Source organism: Alligator sinensis, unplaced genomic scaffold, assembly GCF_000455745.1.
Source record: "Alligator sinensis unplaced genomic scaffold, ASM45574v1 scaffold505_1, whole genome shotgun sequence".
NCBI classification, from domain to species: domain Eukaryota; kingdom Metazoa; phylum Chordata; order Crocodylia; family Alligatoridae; genus Alligator; species Alligator sinensis.
The window spans coordinates 983,325-1,002,417 of NW_005841940.1; the positions used below are offsets into that span (position 1 = coordinate 983,325).

The 19,093-nt window shown below is 40.3% G+C and overlaps 1 protein-coding gene across 4 annotated transcripts in view; it reads right to left on the reverse strand.

Annotated features, from left to right (window-relative positions):
• EIF4ENIF1 (eukaryotic translation initiation factor 4E nuclear import factor 1) overlaps window positions 1-19,093 on the reverse strand; it is a 35,585-nt gene that overhangs the window by 10,552 nt on the left and 5,940 nt on the right. For 2 of the 4 annotated variants that reach the window (XM_014518125.2, XM_006019851.3), the window contains exons 4-12: window positions 18,058-18,185; window positions 16,998-17,293; window positions 15,169-15,370; window positions 10,052-10,227; window positions 6,663-6,798; window positions 6,148-6,327; window positions 3,725-3,954; window positions 1,435-1,506; window positions 664-847 (exon numbers count right to left, since the gene is read on the reverse strand). In XM_014518125.2, coding sequence (XP_014373611.1) covers window positions 664-847; window positions 1,435-1,506; window positions 3,725-3,954; window positions 6,148-6,327; window positions 6,663-6,798; window positions 10,052-10,227; window positions 15,169-15,370; window positions 16,998-17,293; window positions 18,058-18,185 — 1,604 coding nt within the window. The remainder of the gene's footprint in view (window positions 1-663; window positions 848-1,434; window positions 1,507-3,724; window positions 3,955-6,147; window positions 6,328-6,662; window positions 6,799-10,051; window positions 10,228-15,168; window positions 15,371-16,997; window positions 17,294-18,057; window positions 18,186-19,093) is intronic. The other 2 variants (XM_025199260.1, XM_025199261.1) reach the window with 2 other exon arrangements.

Genomic DNA, 19,093 nt, shown 5'->3' on the forward strand with positions numbered 1-19,093 from the left:
CTCTTTTCCAAATGCAATAACTGAGGATCTTCTCAGCACCACTCATTTAGTAAGACCTGTTCAGAATCGAGACATCCTGTTCTGCTTCCCTGTGGAGTAAGCTACAATCCTCTGCGATCTTGGCAATGTAGAGCAACTAGTGCCTAAACAATAACTGGTACTAACTGCTTATTCATAGTGGATGAGCAGCTTGGTTTGCAGTGTTATTACATTTAAAAAGTTGCTCCTTAACTTGCAGCATTAAATCATGATGCACCCTGGTCAAGCTGGGTATGGACTTTTAAATCCGTAGTAGATATTCACCTTCAAAAAGGAAAGATGAGACTTGTCATATCTACAGTGTAGAAAAGCATATTGGACAGCTCAAGTTTACTGTAAAAAGACAAGATACCTTGGTTTAAATTAAGATTAGCAGTTTGCATTAAACCACTTTCCCATACAAGTTCAAACTTTAGCTGCAAGTACCTTATCTTCACTGATATTTTAAACTTCACATTGCTAAACTATATAGAGATACCTGAAGAAGTGGATCTTAAGTTAATCATCCATCAAATGCTGAATTAGTGTCAACTCAACTGTTCTTTAAAACACTCAGGTTTCACAAGAAACAGGTCTCTACTGCTCTACAAAGAAATTGCACATTTTACACCTTGTCTCACTTACCAATTGGTGAAGGAATCCTGTGACGCAGATAGTCTGCAGAAGCAGCTCTAGTTGGAAAAGCCTGTGAAATAGGAGGAGAAGGTGCTCTTTGTCCCAGTAAAGATGGTGCTGGTTCCAAGCCACCTATCAGGCCACTTAAAACATTGGATGAAGCAGGTCTGGCAATAGGTGGACCCAGAAGAGCCTTAGAAGAAGCAATGAAGAGCTGGTTCAGATAACCCCTTTAAACAAACTAAGGACATAATAAACTATCTTTTTAGACACTGCAGACTATGGTAGCTTCCTAAGTTACTATCCAGCAACACAAAGACGGGGGCATAAGCTACTTGCATTTAAAAGAACAGCAAAGATTTCTTAGGGTGGTATCTTCTACTGGAAGAACTATGTTATTGGGATCAAGTTAGACAAGCTTTCAAATGCAAAGCTTTCTTCATCAGTTCTCCTTTTAAAAAGGCATCTAAGAGACCTGGTCCAAATTTAGAACAGTCCCACCATGTTTTCCCTTCAATAAGAAGGGTCACTTAAGTATTAGTATTTGCTTATTAAGAGTTCTACTGGGTAGGTATTTTTCCCTTCAAAAAGTTCCTAGAGAACTCTGTACTGCAATTTGTTTCTCCTGTACACTTTCTTTGAATGTGAATGAATCATGTATGATGCTAATATCCATTACAAGCCCCAAATACACCAAGAAGTCCAATTCTGGAATTCACTTTTACTCCTAGTGGTGGCTGTATTTGCATATTTAAGATCACCTGGAAGTCTGAAAAATACCTGCAGTATATTCTTTGACAGAGGCTGGTTTGGGATCTCAGAAGGAGACATCAAGTGGCTTTCAAGGTTTTGCTAGGAAGTGAAAAACAGTTGGTCACATCTGCATGTAATATTTAAAGCTGATTTTTGTTTAAAAACATAAAAAAGGCTCAGAACCCACATCATTCCCATCTCCTAGGAAAGACATACACCACAAGCTCATGTGATAACTGATCAGACATCTACACACAGACAAGTCCAACCACCTTCTTACTAATAATATGTAATTAGCAAATTTAACCCTAATCCATTAGTTGTTGTAGGTAGCTGATAATAGCTCACTTGATTTTTAGCTGGCTGATGAAGATTCAGCAGCAGGGAAACTAGTAGAAGCCTTCATTATGACCTCAATAAATGGAAGCACTTGTAGGTCCGGCATCCAGATACTAATATAAGTATCTGGATGCCCGACCTACAAGTGCTTCCATTTATTGAGGTCATAATGAAGGCTTCTACTAGTTTCCCTGCTGCTGAATTTTCATCAGCCAGCTAAAAATCAAGTCCCTAAATTTCAGCTACTGCTGAAGAACAACAGGCAGTTAAGTGGCAGGGAGTCAAATTTACCATAAGAAAGAAGTGAGAATCTCTTAATGAAAACATATAGAAAAAATGTTTCCAGAGTTCATGTCTGATACCAGTCACTGAAGATTGACATCTGCATGATGCTTAGCCAAGTGGTAAGATAAAAGTTATTAAAATAAAAAAAAAAAAAAAAATATGCTCAGCTCTTCCCACCCACCTAGTTTGCCTGTGGTCAAATACAAGGCTGAAGCTTCTCTGGAATAGCTTAGCAAAACAAGCCTGATCCAATAGGACAAAAAAGTATTTACTCTCATTCCCTCCCTCCAGGTTGTGTACATATACAGCTAGGTACAAAAATTTGAGATCAGTTCAACTTGAAGCAGTTACTTTAATTTAAAAGTGCAATACCAAATCTTAACCATGCAGAATGATGTTACTTGACATTTAACAGTTAGTTAAGCTCCGATTAGTCAGCTAGAAACCAATGCATGAATCACTCCTGCCTCCTTCCCTGCAACTGCTATTCCATTAGACCATGCCTGCTCTAAATTCTTAATTGGTGGAAGCCATTATCTGAGAAACCTGCAATTGACCAAGAAAATTACTGAATGACTGCTCATTGACCTACAAACTAGAAAACTTGTATTACATGTAGCCACAAACAACAGTTTCTAGATCCAAATGTCTTAAAGGAACCCTATAAATCAATTAAACATCAAGCCTTCAGAAATGCACTCATTTACTGTATACACCTTAGACCTGGACTAAGTATAAAAAGACTGTACAGAAAGCTGAACTTCTTAAAGAAATAACTTTGTGTCAAGTACTCCCACAAAGCAACAGAGTTCTACATCATTTTCATGGCTTCCAGATTAAGTATGCTCAATTTCAACCACACCTTTTAAAAACAGCCAGCCTGGCAAAAAACAAACCTGCTTTGAAAGTCAAGTTTAGGCTCTCATAGGAGTTATTTTCTAGTGTAAATACATCTTCCTAGCTGTATTCATAAAACTTCATTTTCTGCAAACTGGTCCCTCAGTTATGCCTCCCCACATTAGAGGCTGCACTGATGTAACAGGGGGTAATTTGGCATTTAATGTTTACAACAGTGATGTGAAAAGATAAAGATACAGACTATTCAGAGCTGAAAGCCAAGTTACTCATTAACTAGGCAATGCATCTTAAAATTAAAGCACATGAAGCCTCATGCCACTGTTTTTACAGTAGCATCTTCCCCAATTTAAAGGGCCCTTGTCATCCAATAGCACAATGCTATCCTGTTACTCCTAGTCAATACAGATGTTTGCTGGAAGATTAACTGTCTAGTTTGATTTTCAAGTCTGTGCTGATAGTCTTATTCCATTAAGTGGAATAATTCTCATATGTGCAGAACACTTGCATTCAAATTTAACATTTCTAGATCTGTCAGAAGCTTTTGGCAACATGTGCAGGGGTTTTGATGCAGATAAAGCTATCCACGCAGTTGAACTAGAAAGCTTGCTCTTAGCTGTTCTGGGTCAGCATCCTTCAAGTGTCACAGTATACCTAGGGAGGTACTGGCAACTGAACTACCACTGACCAAGCCAGTATGTTACCACCAGCCACGGGATCCAAGCAAGAACCATACATCAGTATGAAATCTGTACATTAACAAGTCACTTCAGATTTGTTTCATGCACCTTGCCATGGATCCATTTATAGGTTTTAGTGCCAGGCATTTGTTACTTACATTGACCTTGGGTTGTGATGGTAGAGTCCCACTTGCCTTCATGCTGCTGACAAGTTTGTTAAATGCAGTCATATCTCCATCTTTCTTGACCTGTCTGGAGCCAGCTACATTTAGTGCTTCCTCCATCTGGTCTGCCATGAAGGGAGTAGCAATTTTCCTTTCCTGGTCCACTTTCAGGCCTTTTAGCCCAGCTTCTACTTCTTCCACTGAAAGTACAACTCCTGAATTTGCTGAGAATTAGGAGGAAGACAATTATAATAGGTACTCAGTTTATGCTGGATGCACCTGTGACTAATGGGTGGGGGGTTGTTTTTTTTGTTTGTTTGTTTTGTTTTTAGGCAAGCTATGAACCCAGAAAGCTAGTTCTGCTGCCACCTTCATTTCAAACTAGTATGAACTACATTATTATATTCACTCATTAGAAAGACTGAGCAATGCACAGATCTTAGGCACAAGCCTTTTTAACGATTCTTTTATTTTAGAATAGATTTTAACTTTAGAAAGTTAAGTCTCTCAGGATAGGATAGGGCTAAGGAGGGGAATCCATTCTATTGTCTTGACATATTTGAAAACTGATTAACAGGAAGTACAGTCAAAGTCAGAGCAATACTATTCCTTTAGCTTTAGAAAAAAAAAAAAAAATCAAGCTATTTACTATTATGTTGTTTCAGGTATGCAAAGCATACTTTAGCTTATACTTCAGGAAACTAGATTTTCATAGCCACAAACAAATTTGTTGTCTGAAGCCACCACAGGTGAAGAGCATACATACCTGGAAGTTTAGATACTTTGGAGACCCAATCACAATAAGAATGAGTTGCATAAAGCTTTTATGCTAGGTGTAACTTCTCTCCCTCCCCAAAAGCTAAAGTCACTATGGCTCGCAGACTTTCAGTAGCACTCAAAAAGCAAATATTAAATAAGCAAGGCTGATGGTATTTTATATTTCAGTGCCCAGAATCCAGGCAAGACATCTGTTGATTCTGCATTGATTACACAGATCATAAGGTATCAGTACCTTGAAGAATAAATGGAGAAAGAGATGGGAACATGTCACGGGTTTCTGTAACAGATGCAAAGCTGAAGTAGTATGTTTATTTGACTGTGACCAAAAGGCAAAAAGAAGGAAACAAAATATTGACTGACATGCACTATGGAACTTGAGGAAAAGCATGATGTTGGTCAGAATTCAGCCTAGAACACTGTTCAGTTTAAGCTAAACAGAAAGCTTTACTCATCCTGACCACGCACTTACTACAGACTGAAAAGCATCCAGTTTGGGAAGCAGAATTTCCTGGGATGAATTTTCCTCCATATTTCCACCACACCCAAATCATGGGATGTTTTAGGTTGCACCTAGCCAGCAGTTTTAACATTTACATGGCAATACATGCTGCTTGCCAGCAAGTGGCTTTGGCAGCTCAGTTAATTTTTCAGAGCAGTACATGCACTTTTGTCAGTTGGTACACACATGCAGTAGGCTCAAACATGCAAATTTCCAAGTGATTGTGCATCTAGATCTGGAAGTAAGTTAGAACTGGCACTGAATAAATACTAAAAAAAAAAAAAATAAATTCATCTGACTTCAGCGAGTTAAGTTTACCTCAAGGAATAGATTTCGTTCTTATTTACATGCAGAATGCGTTACGGTTAAGTTGATAAGGCAGAAGTTAAGACAAGTTAGTCCCCATTCTTTGTTCCGCTCCTACATTACTGGAGCTACTTTAGTAGTACACTTTAATAGACAGGATCCATATTTATGGATGAAAGTGCAAAGCACATAAGCCACAGGTATTTGAAGATTTTTTTTTTTTTTTTTTTTAAATGCTGCTGTGCTGAAGATTAGATGCAGTGCTGCAAAAAGCTGCAGATATGCGCTACACTTGAACAAGGTACACTAGGTCTCCATTCAAGGCTTTTAGTTGGTTCCGTTTGCTTAAGATATTGGATTTTAATTAAAAAAAAAAGTCATATTGTTCCAGCTATGGATGCTTGCTATACAACTCCTGTAACGCAATATTTAGGAAAGGCTGCAGAACAGGAGTTCAAGTGTCAGATGGAGTTTAAGACTGCTGGCATTTCAGCAGTCTTCAATGTGAAGAGCAATCTAGAGACCAAGAGCAGTATAGCTAGAAGATTATATATTAAACGTTTGGACTATCTTGATGTATAAATAAGATTAGCACAAGCCAATGACCTATGTTCATAACGTCCTGAAGATATAATTGTAGGATTTGGATAGAAAGCATCAGTGATGGTGTTGACATAATGGATTTGTGGAACAGTAAGTTTTCTGAAGTGTAAGTAAACCTGTAGTACTTCCTGCTCTGGACCTCAACAATTGGGGCTTGGCATTCTGAAAGCCTTTTTTCTTGAGAAAATATAAAAATCACAGGAACTCCACAATATCTGGAGGCACTTACTGCTCTCTCTAAGCTTTTCCTTGTTGGCTGAAAGACTTGAGAGAAGAGGTTTTAAGTCCACTTTGGCTTTCTGTAGCATTTCTAGGATGTCCACTTTATTTTCAGAATGATCTTCCAATGGAATAGGAGCAAAGTAGTTTCCAGAGTTCTGGCCAGGGGAGAGAATGGCTTGCTCTAGACCTGAAACAGCAAAATCAGGAGCACTGCCATATCAATTTACCAACTAAATGTTTTAAGATGACCACAAGTTGGTTAAATTTAATGCTTCACTGAAATACATGCCTCTTGCCCCCTGCCCAGGGTTATCTGGGAAGTAGCCTGAAAGAAAAAAAAGTTATACCTTTTGCAGAAAGGATGGAAAAAACTGCTCATGCCAGCAGCTTCATAAAGGACACTGAGCAATCAGAATATGGAGTTCATTACTGCAGCCTTATCCATCAAGTTCACAAAAAGAATAGATGAGGAGGAGTAAGTAAAGAGATACAGATGAAACACAGCAAAGTTAGTAGCCTTACCTGCTAGCCTCTCCAGTTCTTCATGAGGTGTGGATCTCAGGCTGCTAGAGCGACTTCCTGAACGACTCGGATTAGAGAACCACCTGCCGAACCTGCTGGCAGACACTGAGCCTTCCCCCAGCACATCCTCTATCATCTATATTATGGGGTAAAGGAAAAATTTTAGAGAATAACCTCAACAGAAGCAGAGGTGCCAAGGTGTTTATAAGACAGACACTTAATGTAGCTTATGATTCTTTTGCTATGCTGACTTGTTACTTCCAGAATTCAGAACACTATCAAGAAGCTTCGGGCTACTATTTTTCTTTGTGACTAGCATTTTGGCATAACAATAATGCCTAATTTTTGCAAAGTAGTTTCAAAGTTGAAAGCACACCTAAATTACTGTAATTTGTGCAACGTATCTTAATTGACCAACAGTTTAAGATAAAATATTTCACACTGTACTGCTGAACAGTTAACAAGCAAATAGTTGCCACAAGAGAGGAGCAGAACAGTTCTAACTGCTTCTGAGACCGGACTAGTTAAAACTAGTTAGTTAGCCCATCTCTAAACAGAGTAGTTACCCTTAGACAATTTCAGCTAACTTGGGAAAGTCAAGTTCACTTGGCCCCTAGGTCAGATCCAGCTGTGGCCTAAGCAATGGCAGTACACCAGGTTAAGAGAGCCACTCACATCCACCCCCCTCCACCATGTCCTCCAAGAGGACTCCATAGATGGAAACTTTACAGTGAGCCCCGTCCCTGAATTCCCAGCTTCTCAGGCCAGGTTAAACAAGTGGAGGCTGAATCTTTGGCAGCCTTAAATTATGCACTCCCATTCAGCAGTAAAACCATAGAAGTCAAATTTCAGTGAAAGAAAGGAGGCCCAGATAAAAATACTGCAGGTCTAGTAAAAATTAAGGAAGCAAAGAAAGCTGCCCTCAAAATCAGGAGTGCTCTTCCTAGAAAGAGGAAGAAAGATCAAGCTTTGTAGGAAAAACAGAAACGAACAAACCAAACAAACAGGCAAAAAACAATTTACACTGCTACATAACTATTAGTGTGCAACACTGTTAGAATCGGGAAGCTGAAGAACAATCTTCTAATTCAGGTCAGCAGCTACCAAACATTTAAACAATCCAGAAGCAGCAAGAACTCCTCAGACTTGAATGCCCTTCAATTTAACCAAAACAATTAACTTTTACAGTTCAGTTCCAAAACAAATCAAATCTTGCTTAAATCTTTACCAAAATCCCAAGAGTATATTTTTTCCTATTTGTATCAAAAAGATACACAGGTCAAAAAGAAGTAGAGAGCCTCATTTACTATACCAACAACGCTTTGTTTAGTTTTCTTGTCATTTCATTCAGCCCAAGCTGAGAGCTAATTTTGGTAACTGGAAAGGACATCAATGAAAGACTCCTGCAACTTGTATCAAGAGGTTATTTGATTATATACAAACTATAAACCATATGAAAAAACCTGATGGACAACTGCTTTTTTAGGGGAATTTGGAACACAACATTGCTAACCAGAAACTTAATTGCATCATTCAAAAACCACAATACTACATTTCCCATTAATATTATTCAGTAGTTGACACTTTGTTAAAACTTTCTGCTTTTGAGCAGAAGGAATTACTGACAACCCTATCCACATCATCTGGCTTGCCATGACATCTGTAAACCAGTTTTTCAAACGTGATTTTATGTACCAGCTGAGGTAGCATTACTGTCCATTATCTGCAGAATATACTAATCATGAAATAAGAGTGCATTATATTCTGCTGAAAGAAGATTTTCACCTCACAAAATCCTTGCTTTCTTATTTCAAGGAACTTTGGTTTTACAGAAGAGTGCAGGCTGTTTCCTCAGAAGTGGAAGTACTGAAATAATCTTATGACCATAGTTTGATCCACTAACTGCAATTGGTAGAAGGCTCTTTAGGATTGAAAAAAAGTTGTTCTTCACCCCACAGTGCTAGAAGAGACCCATACAAATACAGACTACATGTAACTCCCCCCCCTTCACCAACAACTTATGGAACAGCACTGCAGCCTGTTCTTTTGCACTACAGTTGGTACTTTGTTAATTTTCAAGTGGATGTTGTACATGGGTGGATATTTACTTGCAGGAAAATCAACCCATAATGCAGAACTCCCCTTGCTGGTTTGGAAACACTTTCTACTTTTGCTGCCTCTAAGGAAAGAGGCTGGTCAGAAGGTCTGCAGGCCAAGCCTACATTACTTTTGAGAGGCACATCTGCAATTAAATTAGAGAGTTAGTGGTAAATGATCAAGTTTGAAAGCTGATATTTGCACCAAGAGCTTATATCTTTCAAAATGATTAGTGAGCCACTGCACCTAGACTTCAATAGCACCTGTATTTTGGATAGTGACATCAGCTTGTTGTCTGTCCACTGGAGAATAGTCAAGTTGTTGTTGAATGACAGCATTCTTTTTGTATTGTAGTTGTTTCAGACACTGTGCATTATAGTATTAGAACATGCAAGGTACAGTTACATTCCTTTCAACAGCCTTTGTGACTTGTAGTATCCTTCTGTCCACCTCCCATAGGGTCTTAGGCAGTTGTAGCTTTCCACATTCCTAACAAAGTCAAGCCATATTGGCATACACCCTTGTTAGTAATATTTATGAAACATGAGCAGCATGTTGTCCATTTGTCTTTAACACTGACAGTAGTATAGTTACAACTCATTAAAAGGCTGAATGACTCCAAGTATGGACAAAACATCCTTAAAACAGAATAAGCTTACTCAAAAGCAAGTTTGACAGGCAATCTGTGCACTCTTAACAAGAGCTCTGGTAATCCATGACTAAGATGCTTCATGTTTGAGCTCAGAATACAATTCAAATTTTACTTCTCATTTGAGTATATAAACGTGTCTGAAGGAAAAGTCCAACTAAACAGCTAATAGGGAAAACTTTAGCATGAAACTTACCCTCAAACAGTGTTTTAGAACTCTTAAAAAAGACCCATAATAGTATTTCATGCAGCCACCAAGGTAATGATTAAAAACCCAAGAAGTTGACCTGTACAACATGAACTGCTCTTCCCAAAGAGAAACAATTCAAAGTGTGTATGGGGAGGGGGTGGGGAAGAATCTCAGAAGCAACATCTTCATATTTTGTTAAGAAGTTTGGCTATGAACAATTCCCTCCAAATTGAAAAAAACAAAAAAATAAACAAAACAAAACAAAAACAAAAAAAAACAGAAAAAAACTTGGAAAACAAAACAAATTATGGGGAAAATCATCTCCCTTTATATACACTATTAAAAATTTAACTCTGCCATAAATTAAAATTTTAGTCACCATTAGATGACAGGAGTAGCTGAAGATGGTGCTTCTACCCTATGTACATACCTGGCCCAAAATGTATCACTCACCGAAGCCAAACCAGGAACACTTTTATCCAGGTTAAAGAACTCATTAAAGTCAAACTCTCCTGGAGCTGGTTCTTGAAGTACAGCTTCTCTAGGAACTTCCTGATCTGCTGAAGTTTCATGGGGAAGGACTGCCTGCACTTCATCTTCCTCTGCCACTCCACCATTGCATTCTACCCCTTATAGCAAGATGGGAAAGTTAATAACAGATTACTACAAGTACTGGCCATAACCCTTTGATGGATTATTACTCTTAATACACAGAACTGCATTTAGAAAGTAGTTTTTCCTAGAAATTCTGAAAGAAGATGATCCATGTAGCCTTAACTTAAATTATACTGCAAGCAATACTGTAAGAGCACACATGGTACAGTGGGTTCCAATTCGTGGGGGAAGGAGAGGAAGAAGCCCCTGGCAGGAAGCACATGCATTATTAATCTGAAGTTCTCATCTACAAATAGGTAAAAATCCTTTATATTTTTTTTAAATATATATTTTATTGAACTGCCACGAGCCCCCTTTTGAGTGCCCCAGTATGTAAGAATTAAACAGAGGCCTAGATAAGATTTGCCCATAACTTTACATTACATAGCCTGGTTGATCTCTGAAGCCTCTGCAGTCCATTAACAACGGAGGCTGCTTTTCTTATGCAAGGAGGATGCATGGGGAAAGATTCCTGCAGGGGGCCCCAACAGTTCTCTCTTATTTTCTTCCTCCTTGTAGGCTGTTAGACCCTTGCTCTCCATTCTCAGGGCTGGTATCTGACATCATATATCGTGTAGGAATTATGATCCCTTTGTTACTTGTACACTTCAGCTGTCAGAGGAGCACGAGATCAAAATCTTGTCATGGTAGAAACATGTGTCCCAAAGATCCTTAGAGCTATGTCACCCAGGGTTTCATACTCTTGGAAGGGTCACTCATGGTGAACAGGCATGAGGGGAGGTTCCAGACAAACCACAGTCCAACGCTAAGTCCTGTATGGCAGATCAGAGGGAATAAGATGTCAGGATCTCTATGGCTATAAAGACAGAAGAAGGCTGCAGCAAGATGGAGGTTTCCTGTCGTCTAGAGTTCTCTCCTGCCACTGGGGCCAGATCTCCACTTCGTCAGGATCACGTGGCTGCTGTTTCCAAGCACCAGCTTCTTCACATTAAACCAAGTCATGCACAGGCTTCTACCACAGGAAACACTCTCCTGTACCAACCTCCAAGAGTCCTGCAGTGATGGACCAGTGGTGATGGACACAGGACTAGGGAATCTGGCAGTCTCCAGCCATGAATCTGCACGCAGGCAGCAGTAGCCTGATGGTCATCTTGCACCTGGGTTGAGAAAGGGGTGCAATTTGGAAGTTGCTACAGTAACTGAGCAGTCCTATTAAGGATCCCTTCTGCTCAGGGAAGGGGCTAGAAATGGTGACCTAAACCTAGGCTGTTTTATTTGCTTCTGGATGGACAACAGTGTTTGGTGGGATCACTTTCTCTGAAGTCAGAAACTGATGACAACATTTTTATCCATCAAGGCACAAACATTCCAAGACAACAAGCAACCTGGAAGGACTGCCATTGTCTTTATGGAACTAGTGAGATAACACTGCCATTGCAGCTGAGTTAGACAAGATGACAGCATGAGGGTGAGCTGAAGGAAGAGGGTGGAGGCTACACCTTCTGGAAAGGGAAACTGGCCCAGGACAGATGCATTCATGGGGTGAGCTTCACCATCAAGAATTAGCTTGTCAGTCAACTTACAGAGCTCCCTGTGAATGTTAGGCAAACATTTATGACCCTCCATCTGAAGCTCATCAAGACCCAGTATGCCACCGTCATCAGTGCATATGCCCCACTGCTTGATGGGGATGACCACGAGCGATCGTGGTGCTTGGGCCAGGTGCCAGACGATTGGAAGGTAGCTAATGTGGTCCCCATCTTCAAAAAAGGGAAAAGGGAGGACCCGGGCAATTATAGGCCCGTCAGTCTTACCTCAATCCTGGGGAAGCTGTTTGAGAAGATCATCAAGGAGCACATTTGTGATGGGCCGGCATCCGAGATGATGCTCAGGGGCAATCAGCATGGATTTATTAGGGGGAGATCATGTCAGACCAACCTGATTGCCTTTTATGATCAGGTCACAAAGGCCATGGATGCAGGTGTCGCGGTGGATGTAGTCTTTCTGGACTTCAGCAAGGCCTTTGACACCGTCTCTCACCCCATCCTAATTAATAAACTAGGCGACTGTGGCATAGATGCCTACACGGTCAGATGGATTGCAGATTGGCTGAAGGGTCGCACTCAGAGGGTGGTGGTGGATGGATCATATTCGACTTGGGGGGAGGTGGGTAGTGGAGTCCCTCAGGGCTCGGTCCTGGGCCCTGCGCTGTTCAATTTCTTCATCAGCGATCTTGATGTTGGGGTGGAGAGCAACCTGTTTAAATTCGCTGATGACACCAAAATTTGGGGGGAGGTGAGCACGCTAGCAGGGAGAGAGAGATTGCAGAAGGATCTGGATAGGTTACAGGGGTGGGCAGACAGGAACAGGATGCGTTTCAATACGGACAAGTGCAGGGTGCTGCACTTGGGTAGTAGGAACCAGCAGCACACTTATACGATGGGGAACTCCCTACTTGAGAGCACGGAGGCGGAAAGGGATCTTGGTGTCATTATTGACTCCAAGATGAACATGGGCCGACAATGCGAGGTCATGGTTGGCAGGGCTAACCGGACCTTGTCGTGCATCCACAGGTGCATCTCGAGTAGAGCCAGGGAGGTGATCCTCCCCCTCTATGCGACGCTGGTCAGGCCGCAGCTGGAGTATTGTGTCCAGTTCTGTGCGCCCCATTTCAGGAGGGATGTGGACAACATGGAGAGGGTCCAGAGGAGGGCCACCCGCATGATCCGGGGACAACAGGGCAGACCCTACAGTGAGAGACTGCGGGACTTGAACCTATTCAGCCTCCACAAGAGAAGGCTGAGGGGGGACCTGGTGACCGTCTATAAACTCACTAGGGGGAACCAGAAGGGTTTGGGGGAGACGCTGTTTCCCCTAGCCCCTGCTGGCATAACAAGGAATAATGGGCACAAGTTGATGGAGAGGAGGTACAGATTGGACATCCGAAAAAACTACTTCACAGTCAGGGCGGTTGTTTGTTTTTTTTTGGGTGGTTCTCCCGCCCTGGCGGGGGGTCGGGCTAGAAGATCTATTAGGTCCCTTCCGACCCTGAAACTATGAAACTCATGTCTTAAGAGTCTGGTGTGCCATCAAGGAAACCAAGAACAAGGCTACTGGATCAGATGGCATACCTGCTAAAATCTACAACTGATGGCAAGAAACTGACACAGATTTATTCGCCGAATTTGGGACAATTAAGAGACCACTGGGGACCTGAGTAATGCCAACATCGTGATTTTCTCCAAGAAAGGAGATGAATCTGTGTGGAGGAAACTACTGAAGTATCACCCACTTTTCCACAGCAGGGAAGAAGCCTCTCTTGCATCTTCCTAAGTCTTCTACCTCTTGTTGAGCAAGTCCTGCCACAGTCTTGTGGGGCAATTGACATAATCTTTATTGCCCATCAGATCTGAGAAAAGCATCAGAAACAACACTGGCATCTGTTTATGGCCTTCACTGACCTCACTAAGGCTTTTGAGTCCATCACTCAAAGCCCTGTAGAAAATACTGGCCAGATTTGGATGTCCTGAAAAATAACGTCACGGTTTCTCCAAGATCAGATGATTGTAACCATTCTATGTAGCAGATCAGAGACCGTTCCATGTGTCATCTGAACTGGGATCAAGGAAGGATTAAAAAAAAAAAAAAAAAAAAAAATCACCACCCCAACTCTGTTCTCCATTTATTTGACAGTTATCCTGGTTCTCATTAAGGACCATCTTCCTTTCAGAATTGACACTGAATACTGACCAGATGAAGGGCTCTTCAGTCTGCGATGTTTTTCCTCAAAGACCAAAGTACTCAACCAGCCATTCTTGACCTTCAATATGCTGATGACTGTACCATCCTTGTGTACACGGAGGAAAGCCTCCAGACTGCATTTGATCTCTTCAAAGACGTCTACCAAACTCTAGGCCTCTCTCAACGCTGAGAAGACTACAGTACTCAAGATCTGAAACAGGAAGTTTCCAGGTCTCTACAAGGCTCACACTGCTAGCCTAGATTTTCAAATGAAGAACACATTAAAAGCCTGTAGGCTCATAGCACCTTTTAAGAAAAAGATCTTAACTGCTTCTATAGCATGAGAATGAAGTCTCCTCAAATGCACATAAAACAAGAACTGCTTCTTCCTTAAACCAAGCCACCACAGCTCAACTACAGGCAAATGGGTATGGCTCAAATCACGGCCTTTGGCCAGCAACAGCAATATGCAAAATTTTACTGTCCTGCAGACTAGACTGTCTGGAGCAGTCATGATTTCTCAGTCACTGCCATACACAACACCAAATTTACTGTACAGTGGAAAAAGCTGTTATCTTCAGCAGAAATCTTATTAGCCATGACCTTAGGTATTATACTTCAGTATGCCATGGGTTGACTTTTTTTGTGCATGTAAACATGCCCCACAGTATAATATGCATCTGGTTTGAGGCCAAAAGAAAAAGGAAAGAAGTTTCCTTAGAATATTCAAGTAGCAGCAGCTAAGGAACAGAGCCTGCTTGTTCTTCTGCTCCCTATGAGCCCCATGAGAACTTGACTTTTCAGTTTTGCTTAATAGGCAGAAACAGTTCTTACCATATTTCTTGGAAAAAAAAAAATAACTGCTGCAAATTACAGCCTGTGTTTTTGCTGGAAAAGTGTGCGCACCATACAAGAAAATATATGTCAGAAGTCATTATTCTTTATAAGTCATACGCTGCAAGTCTTCTAGGTCGCATTACTTTATCAAGGTGTAAAGGCCGCATTACTTTATCTTACCCTTTTGTAAGATTCTGCCATGCAGGATGCATTTGTGTACGTGAAACTTCTAGTGTTCTGGAACCATTAAAATGATCATTTATGGGCATCTATACCTTGTCCATACCCTCCACTCTCCCAATGCATGCATGCACACATACCGCTTTCCAGTTGAACGCTATGAGAACATCTTGCCATTTCAATTTGGTCATTATTACCTTCCTTCAGGGAGGCTGTGCGTCGTCTTGTTCGTTTTCTCCCTTTGTGATCTTCCTCCAGTATCTTGTCATCAAAGCCAGTGAGCTCAATGGTTTCAGACTGACTTGTAGGTCCAGCAGAGAACCATTCAGGCTCCTCTTCAGTGTAGGAATCGTTCCTTCTACGTTCTCCAAAGACACGTTTGCTTTCCCCAAATTCCCTCTGAAGTGGGTTGTTTTAACATAGAGGAAGGAAATTAAGTTAGAAAAATCTGACTAGTTATTTCCTTCTTAGGAATTAGCTCCCATTACTTGCTTTTTAAACATGAAAAAGCAAGTTCAGACAGGAGAGGACTATTTGCATTTTCATACCTCTCCCCAGTCTATTGATTTTTAGAATGTTTCAGAATTAAAAAAAAGTCTTAGGAGGGGAAAATATAAGGTAAGCTAACGCCCCCCCATAGATGTATACACTCAAAACACCTGCATATACATCCCTTACTCCAACTATTTACTTTGACAATATTATACATTTAGTACATTTACTATGTAAAATTATACATTTAGTCCCCAGTCACTCAATGTTCTTTTCTACAGATGTTCTATTTTGTCTCTACACATTTCTGGTAATGAGGCATCTTGATCCATGATAATAACAAACTGATCTTATTATATGGTCCTCGTAGGAAAACTATTCATTATGCATGTTAATATACCTCTGCACTCCATAAAATTGTGATCATTTTGTTGCATGTTACAAGGGATTAAGACATGTAAATATCTGTACCTTGCTTTTTTCCTACTCCTTACCACTGGATTGGCTACAGATTACAGCTAGGCAACATTTGTCCTACTCCCTCCCACACCCAAGGGAGAAAGCAGAAGCCTGAACACAGAGTCAAGACCATGCATCTTTGTTCTGGGGCTTTGTAAAAAAAAAAAACAAAAACACAAAAACAAAAACACCCCCCCCTCACTTCCAACTTAGTATTGATAAGCCACTACCACACTAACAAGTGATCTGTTAACACAAAATATAACCCAGATCCTTCAACTGAGTGAATTCCATAATTGACCTCCATGACAAAAATATGTGTCTTAAGGAGATTTAAAGAAGTGCCATGGAAAAAATTCCATATATAGAAAATATTGGGAGTGCTTGGATTTGAGGCAAGATAAGAGTTTACAAAATTATTAGTTAGAAAGAGATAGGTCAAGAAGTTTGTCCTCACTAGAAGGGCAAGTGAGTACTTAGTTAAACTGAAAGGTAGCTCTAAGAAGGAAAACAAAACAAAACACCAACACACACAACTAGCTTGTTGAACTCCTTACTGTAAGACATTGAGGCCAATAGCATTGCAGAATGTGTCAACTTCTAGAGTGGGCTTCTATTTCTTAACCGACTACTTCAAAGATCCTTAACCTTTGTCCAAAGTGTGTAGAAGCCTGTGTCAGATTATTGGATTAAATGGGGTATCTAACCCAGTAGGAACACAGCTATATTCTTCATGTTAGCTCCCACACAGGATACTTATATCTTCAAATTAAACTTAAGTAAGAGCTGTATAAGTGAAACAGATTTCCCAAAGACAGCTGTAGCAAGTTTGTGTCACCTACAGGCAAGCAGTTCTGTTTAAGCCAGACTGGGCTTTTGAACTGTCTCACTCTGATGGTGCACGAGCTACTAAACCTTTACTAGTACCAGAGATTTGAGTCATCTAGTCTATTCACACTTGGATTACCAAGTACCACAAGGTGGTTGCCCATTCCCATCTAGTCTACTTGATGTGTCCCACAATCGCAAAATAAACCTTATTAAAATTCTCTATGAAAACAAGATAAGAACAAACCCTGAAACGTTTATCTTTGTAATCCCTTTCACGATCTCGGTCTCTTGCATCTCTAGAATCACGCATGTCCTTGTCACCACCTCGGTGGTCTTTATCAAAGTTACGAGCAGAGATGATTCTCCCACTGCCAATCCTACGTCCACCAATAACACGGACTCCATCATTCTCCTTCTCCAATGGGCTTCCTGCACGACGTGAGCCAACAGCTGCAGTTACATGGCAACCTCCTCCAAAGCTTCGCCTCTGTGGACTTAAGACTACATCCAAGTCATCTTCCTTTACTCGCTCCCTAGGATCTGTAAATATTAAAAATAAACTTTTTGCTATGTACTAGTTTCTCTGGAACTATTATCAGTACAATGCAAGTCTGCCAACAAGCCTGCAAAAAAAGTTGAAGACAGTGCCATATATTCTAGTTTTAGCTTTACATTATTTGAAAATGGATGTTCATTCCCCATAAAGGATATTGTAAATCTCTACTTAAGTACTAATACAAGAAAGCCTAAATAGCTGAAATTGAGTCTCTTTACATTTTGCAACCTTAAGCTATTATCAGAGACAAAGCACAGTCTGGGAAATGATTATCTGATTATCTACTACATTCATAAAAATCTTATAGTACATATTCAAAGACTCCACCCCCTGCCCCAAAACATTAACAGCAATAAACAAAGTGCATACCCTAATCTCCTAGAGAAGAGTTATCACATGAGATGGGTTCACCAAGTTCTTAACTTCAATTATATAGAAATCTATCAGTGAAGTAAAGAACAAAGACAACTAGTAATTAAAAAAAAAGACAACCACAAAACAAGACTTGTCTGAAGAACGTTAGTAGGTTGGTTGTAAGCACTCACTCCAGTCTACCTTAATGCTTCTGTAGTTGCCAAAATAAGATTTTCATAAATTGACATTTTAGAGGCATTTGAAGGAGCAGATACATGTATAAAGATCTTGTTCCCTCTTTTTAATTTCATTATCCTATTGTTAACAGTAAATAAAGTTCTCTCAGTATCCTGTTTTTTGACCAAGAGCCGTATGTTTTAAGAATGGCACTCACCCACTATCCTGCGCATGAGAGAAGTCCGGTCTGAATCCAAGTCTTTTTTGAACCCTTCCACTGGTGATGTTCGCCCCGAGCTTGGATACAGAGATGCATGCCACTTCTCAGGGTCCCAAACTCCATCGCTATGCAAACAGAATTGCAGAAATTAAAGTTCCCATAACATTTAAGTGAAGTTTTTTTGTTTGTTTTTTTTAAAGAATATCACCCTTAAGCAGGAAGGCAAGTATCTTCAAGAGTAAAACTGATCTTCCAGTTTTATAAATTTGGGTTTCCTTTCATCCCAGTGTATTAAGATGTTAGACAGACCTCCCCACGCCCCAACCCTTTAGCAAGCTATTATTGGCAACTGGGAACCAGTCTTGGTTAATGAAGGGGGGAGGTGGGGGGGCAGAAAAGTTTGGTGGCATATGTTTAACGGCAACCATAATCAGCCAGACTCATGTGTTGGTCAGTCCAACTCCCAACCAATTCTCCCACTGTACTAGTTGTTCTTTAAAATCAGAAGATTAAGTAAACTATATAAAGTTCAGTTTCTTTAGTTCTTTCCAGATTTAAATTTAAATAACATCTTAAACCCTTTGCATTACAGTACAAAACTAACATTTTATTTACAGCACTTTTTTTTGACCAGAGGCATCATGTGGATTAAGGAATTCACAGAGTAGAAAGCTTTCGCATTTTAAAACAGAGGCAATAATAAATGCTCCTAAAAGGTAAATACCATGACGAAAGAACTCAGCATCGAGACCAAGCATTGAGATCCAAAACATGGTTCTTAGTCAAAACTATCTAGGTGGCATTTATTTGCCCCTCAAATACCAGAACTGTTCTAGCTATATCTGGCAATTTAAGATAAATAAGTTTGAATGGTATTGGCATTCTAGGTTTCCAGTGAGATGCAGTACCATGCTAAGCACAGCTCTAGTATGCTCCAACACCAGAGTAAGTTTCTTTGAAAACAATTCTTTCAGACTGTACTACTGGCATGAGGGGTCAGGAAGGAAGAGATATTGATGAATACAAAGCATTT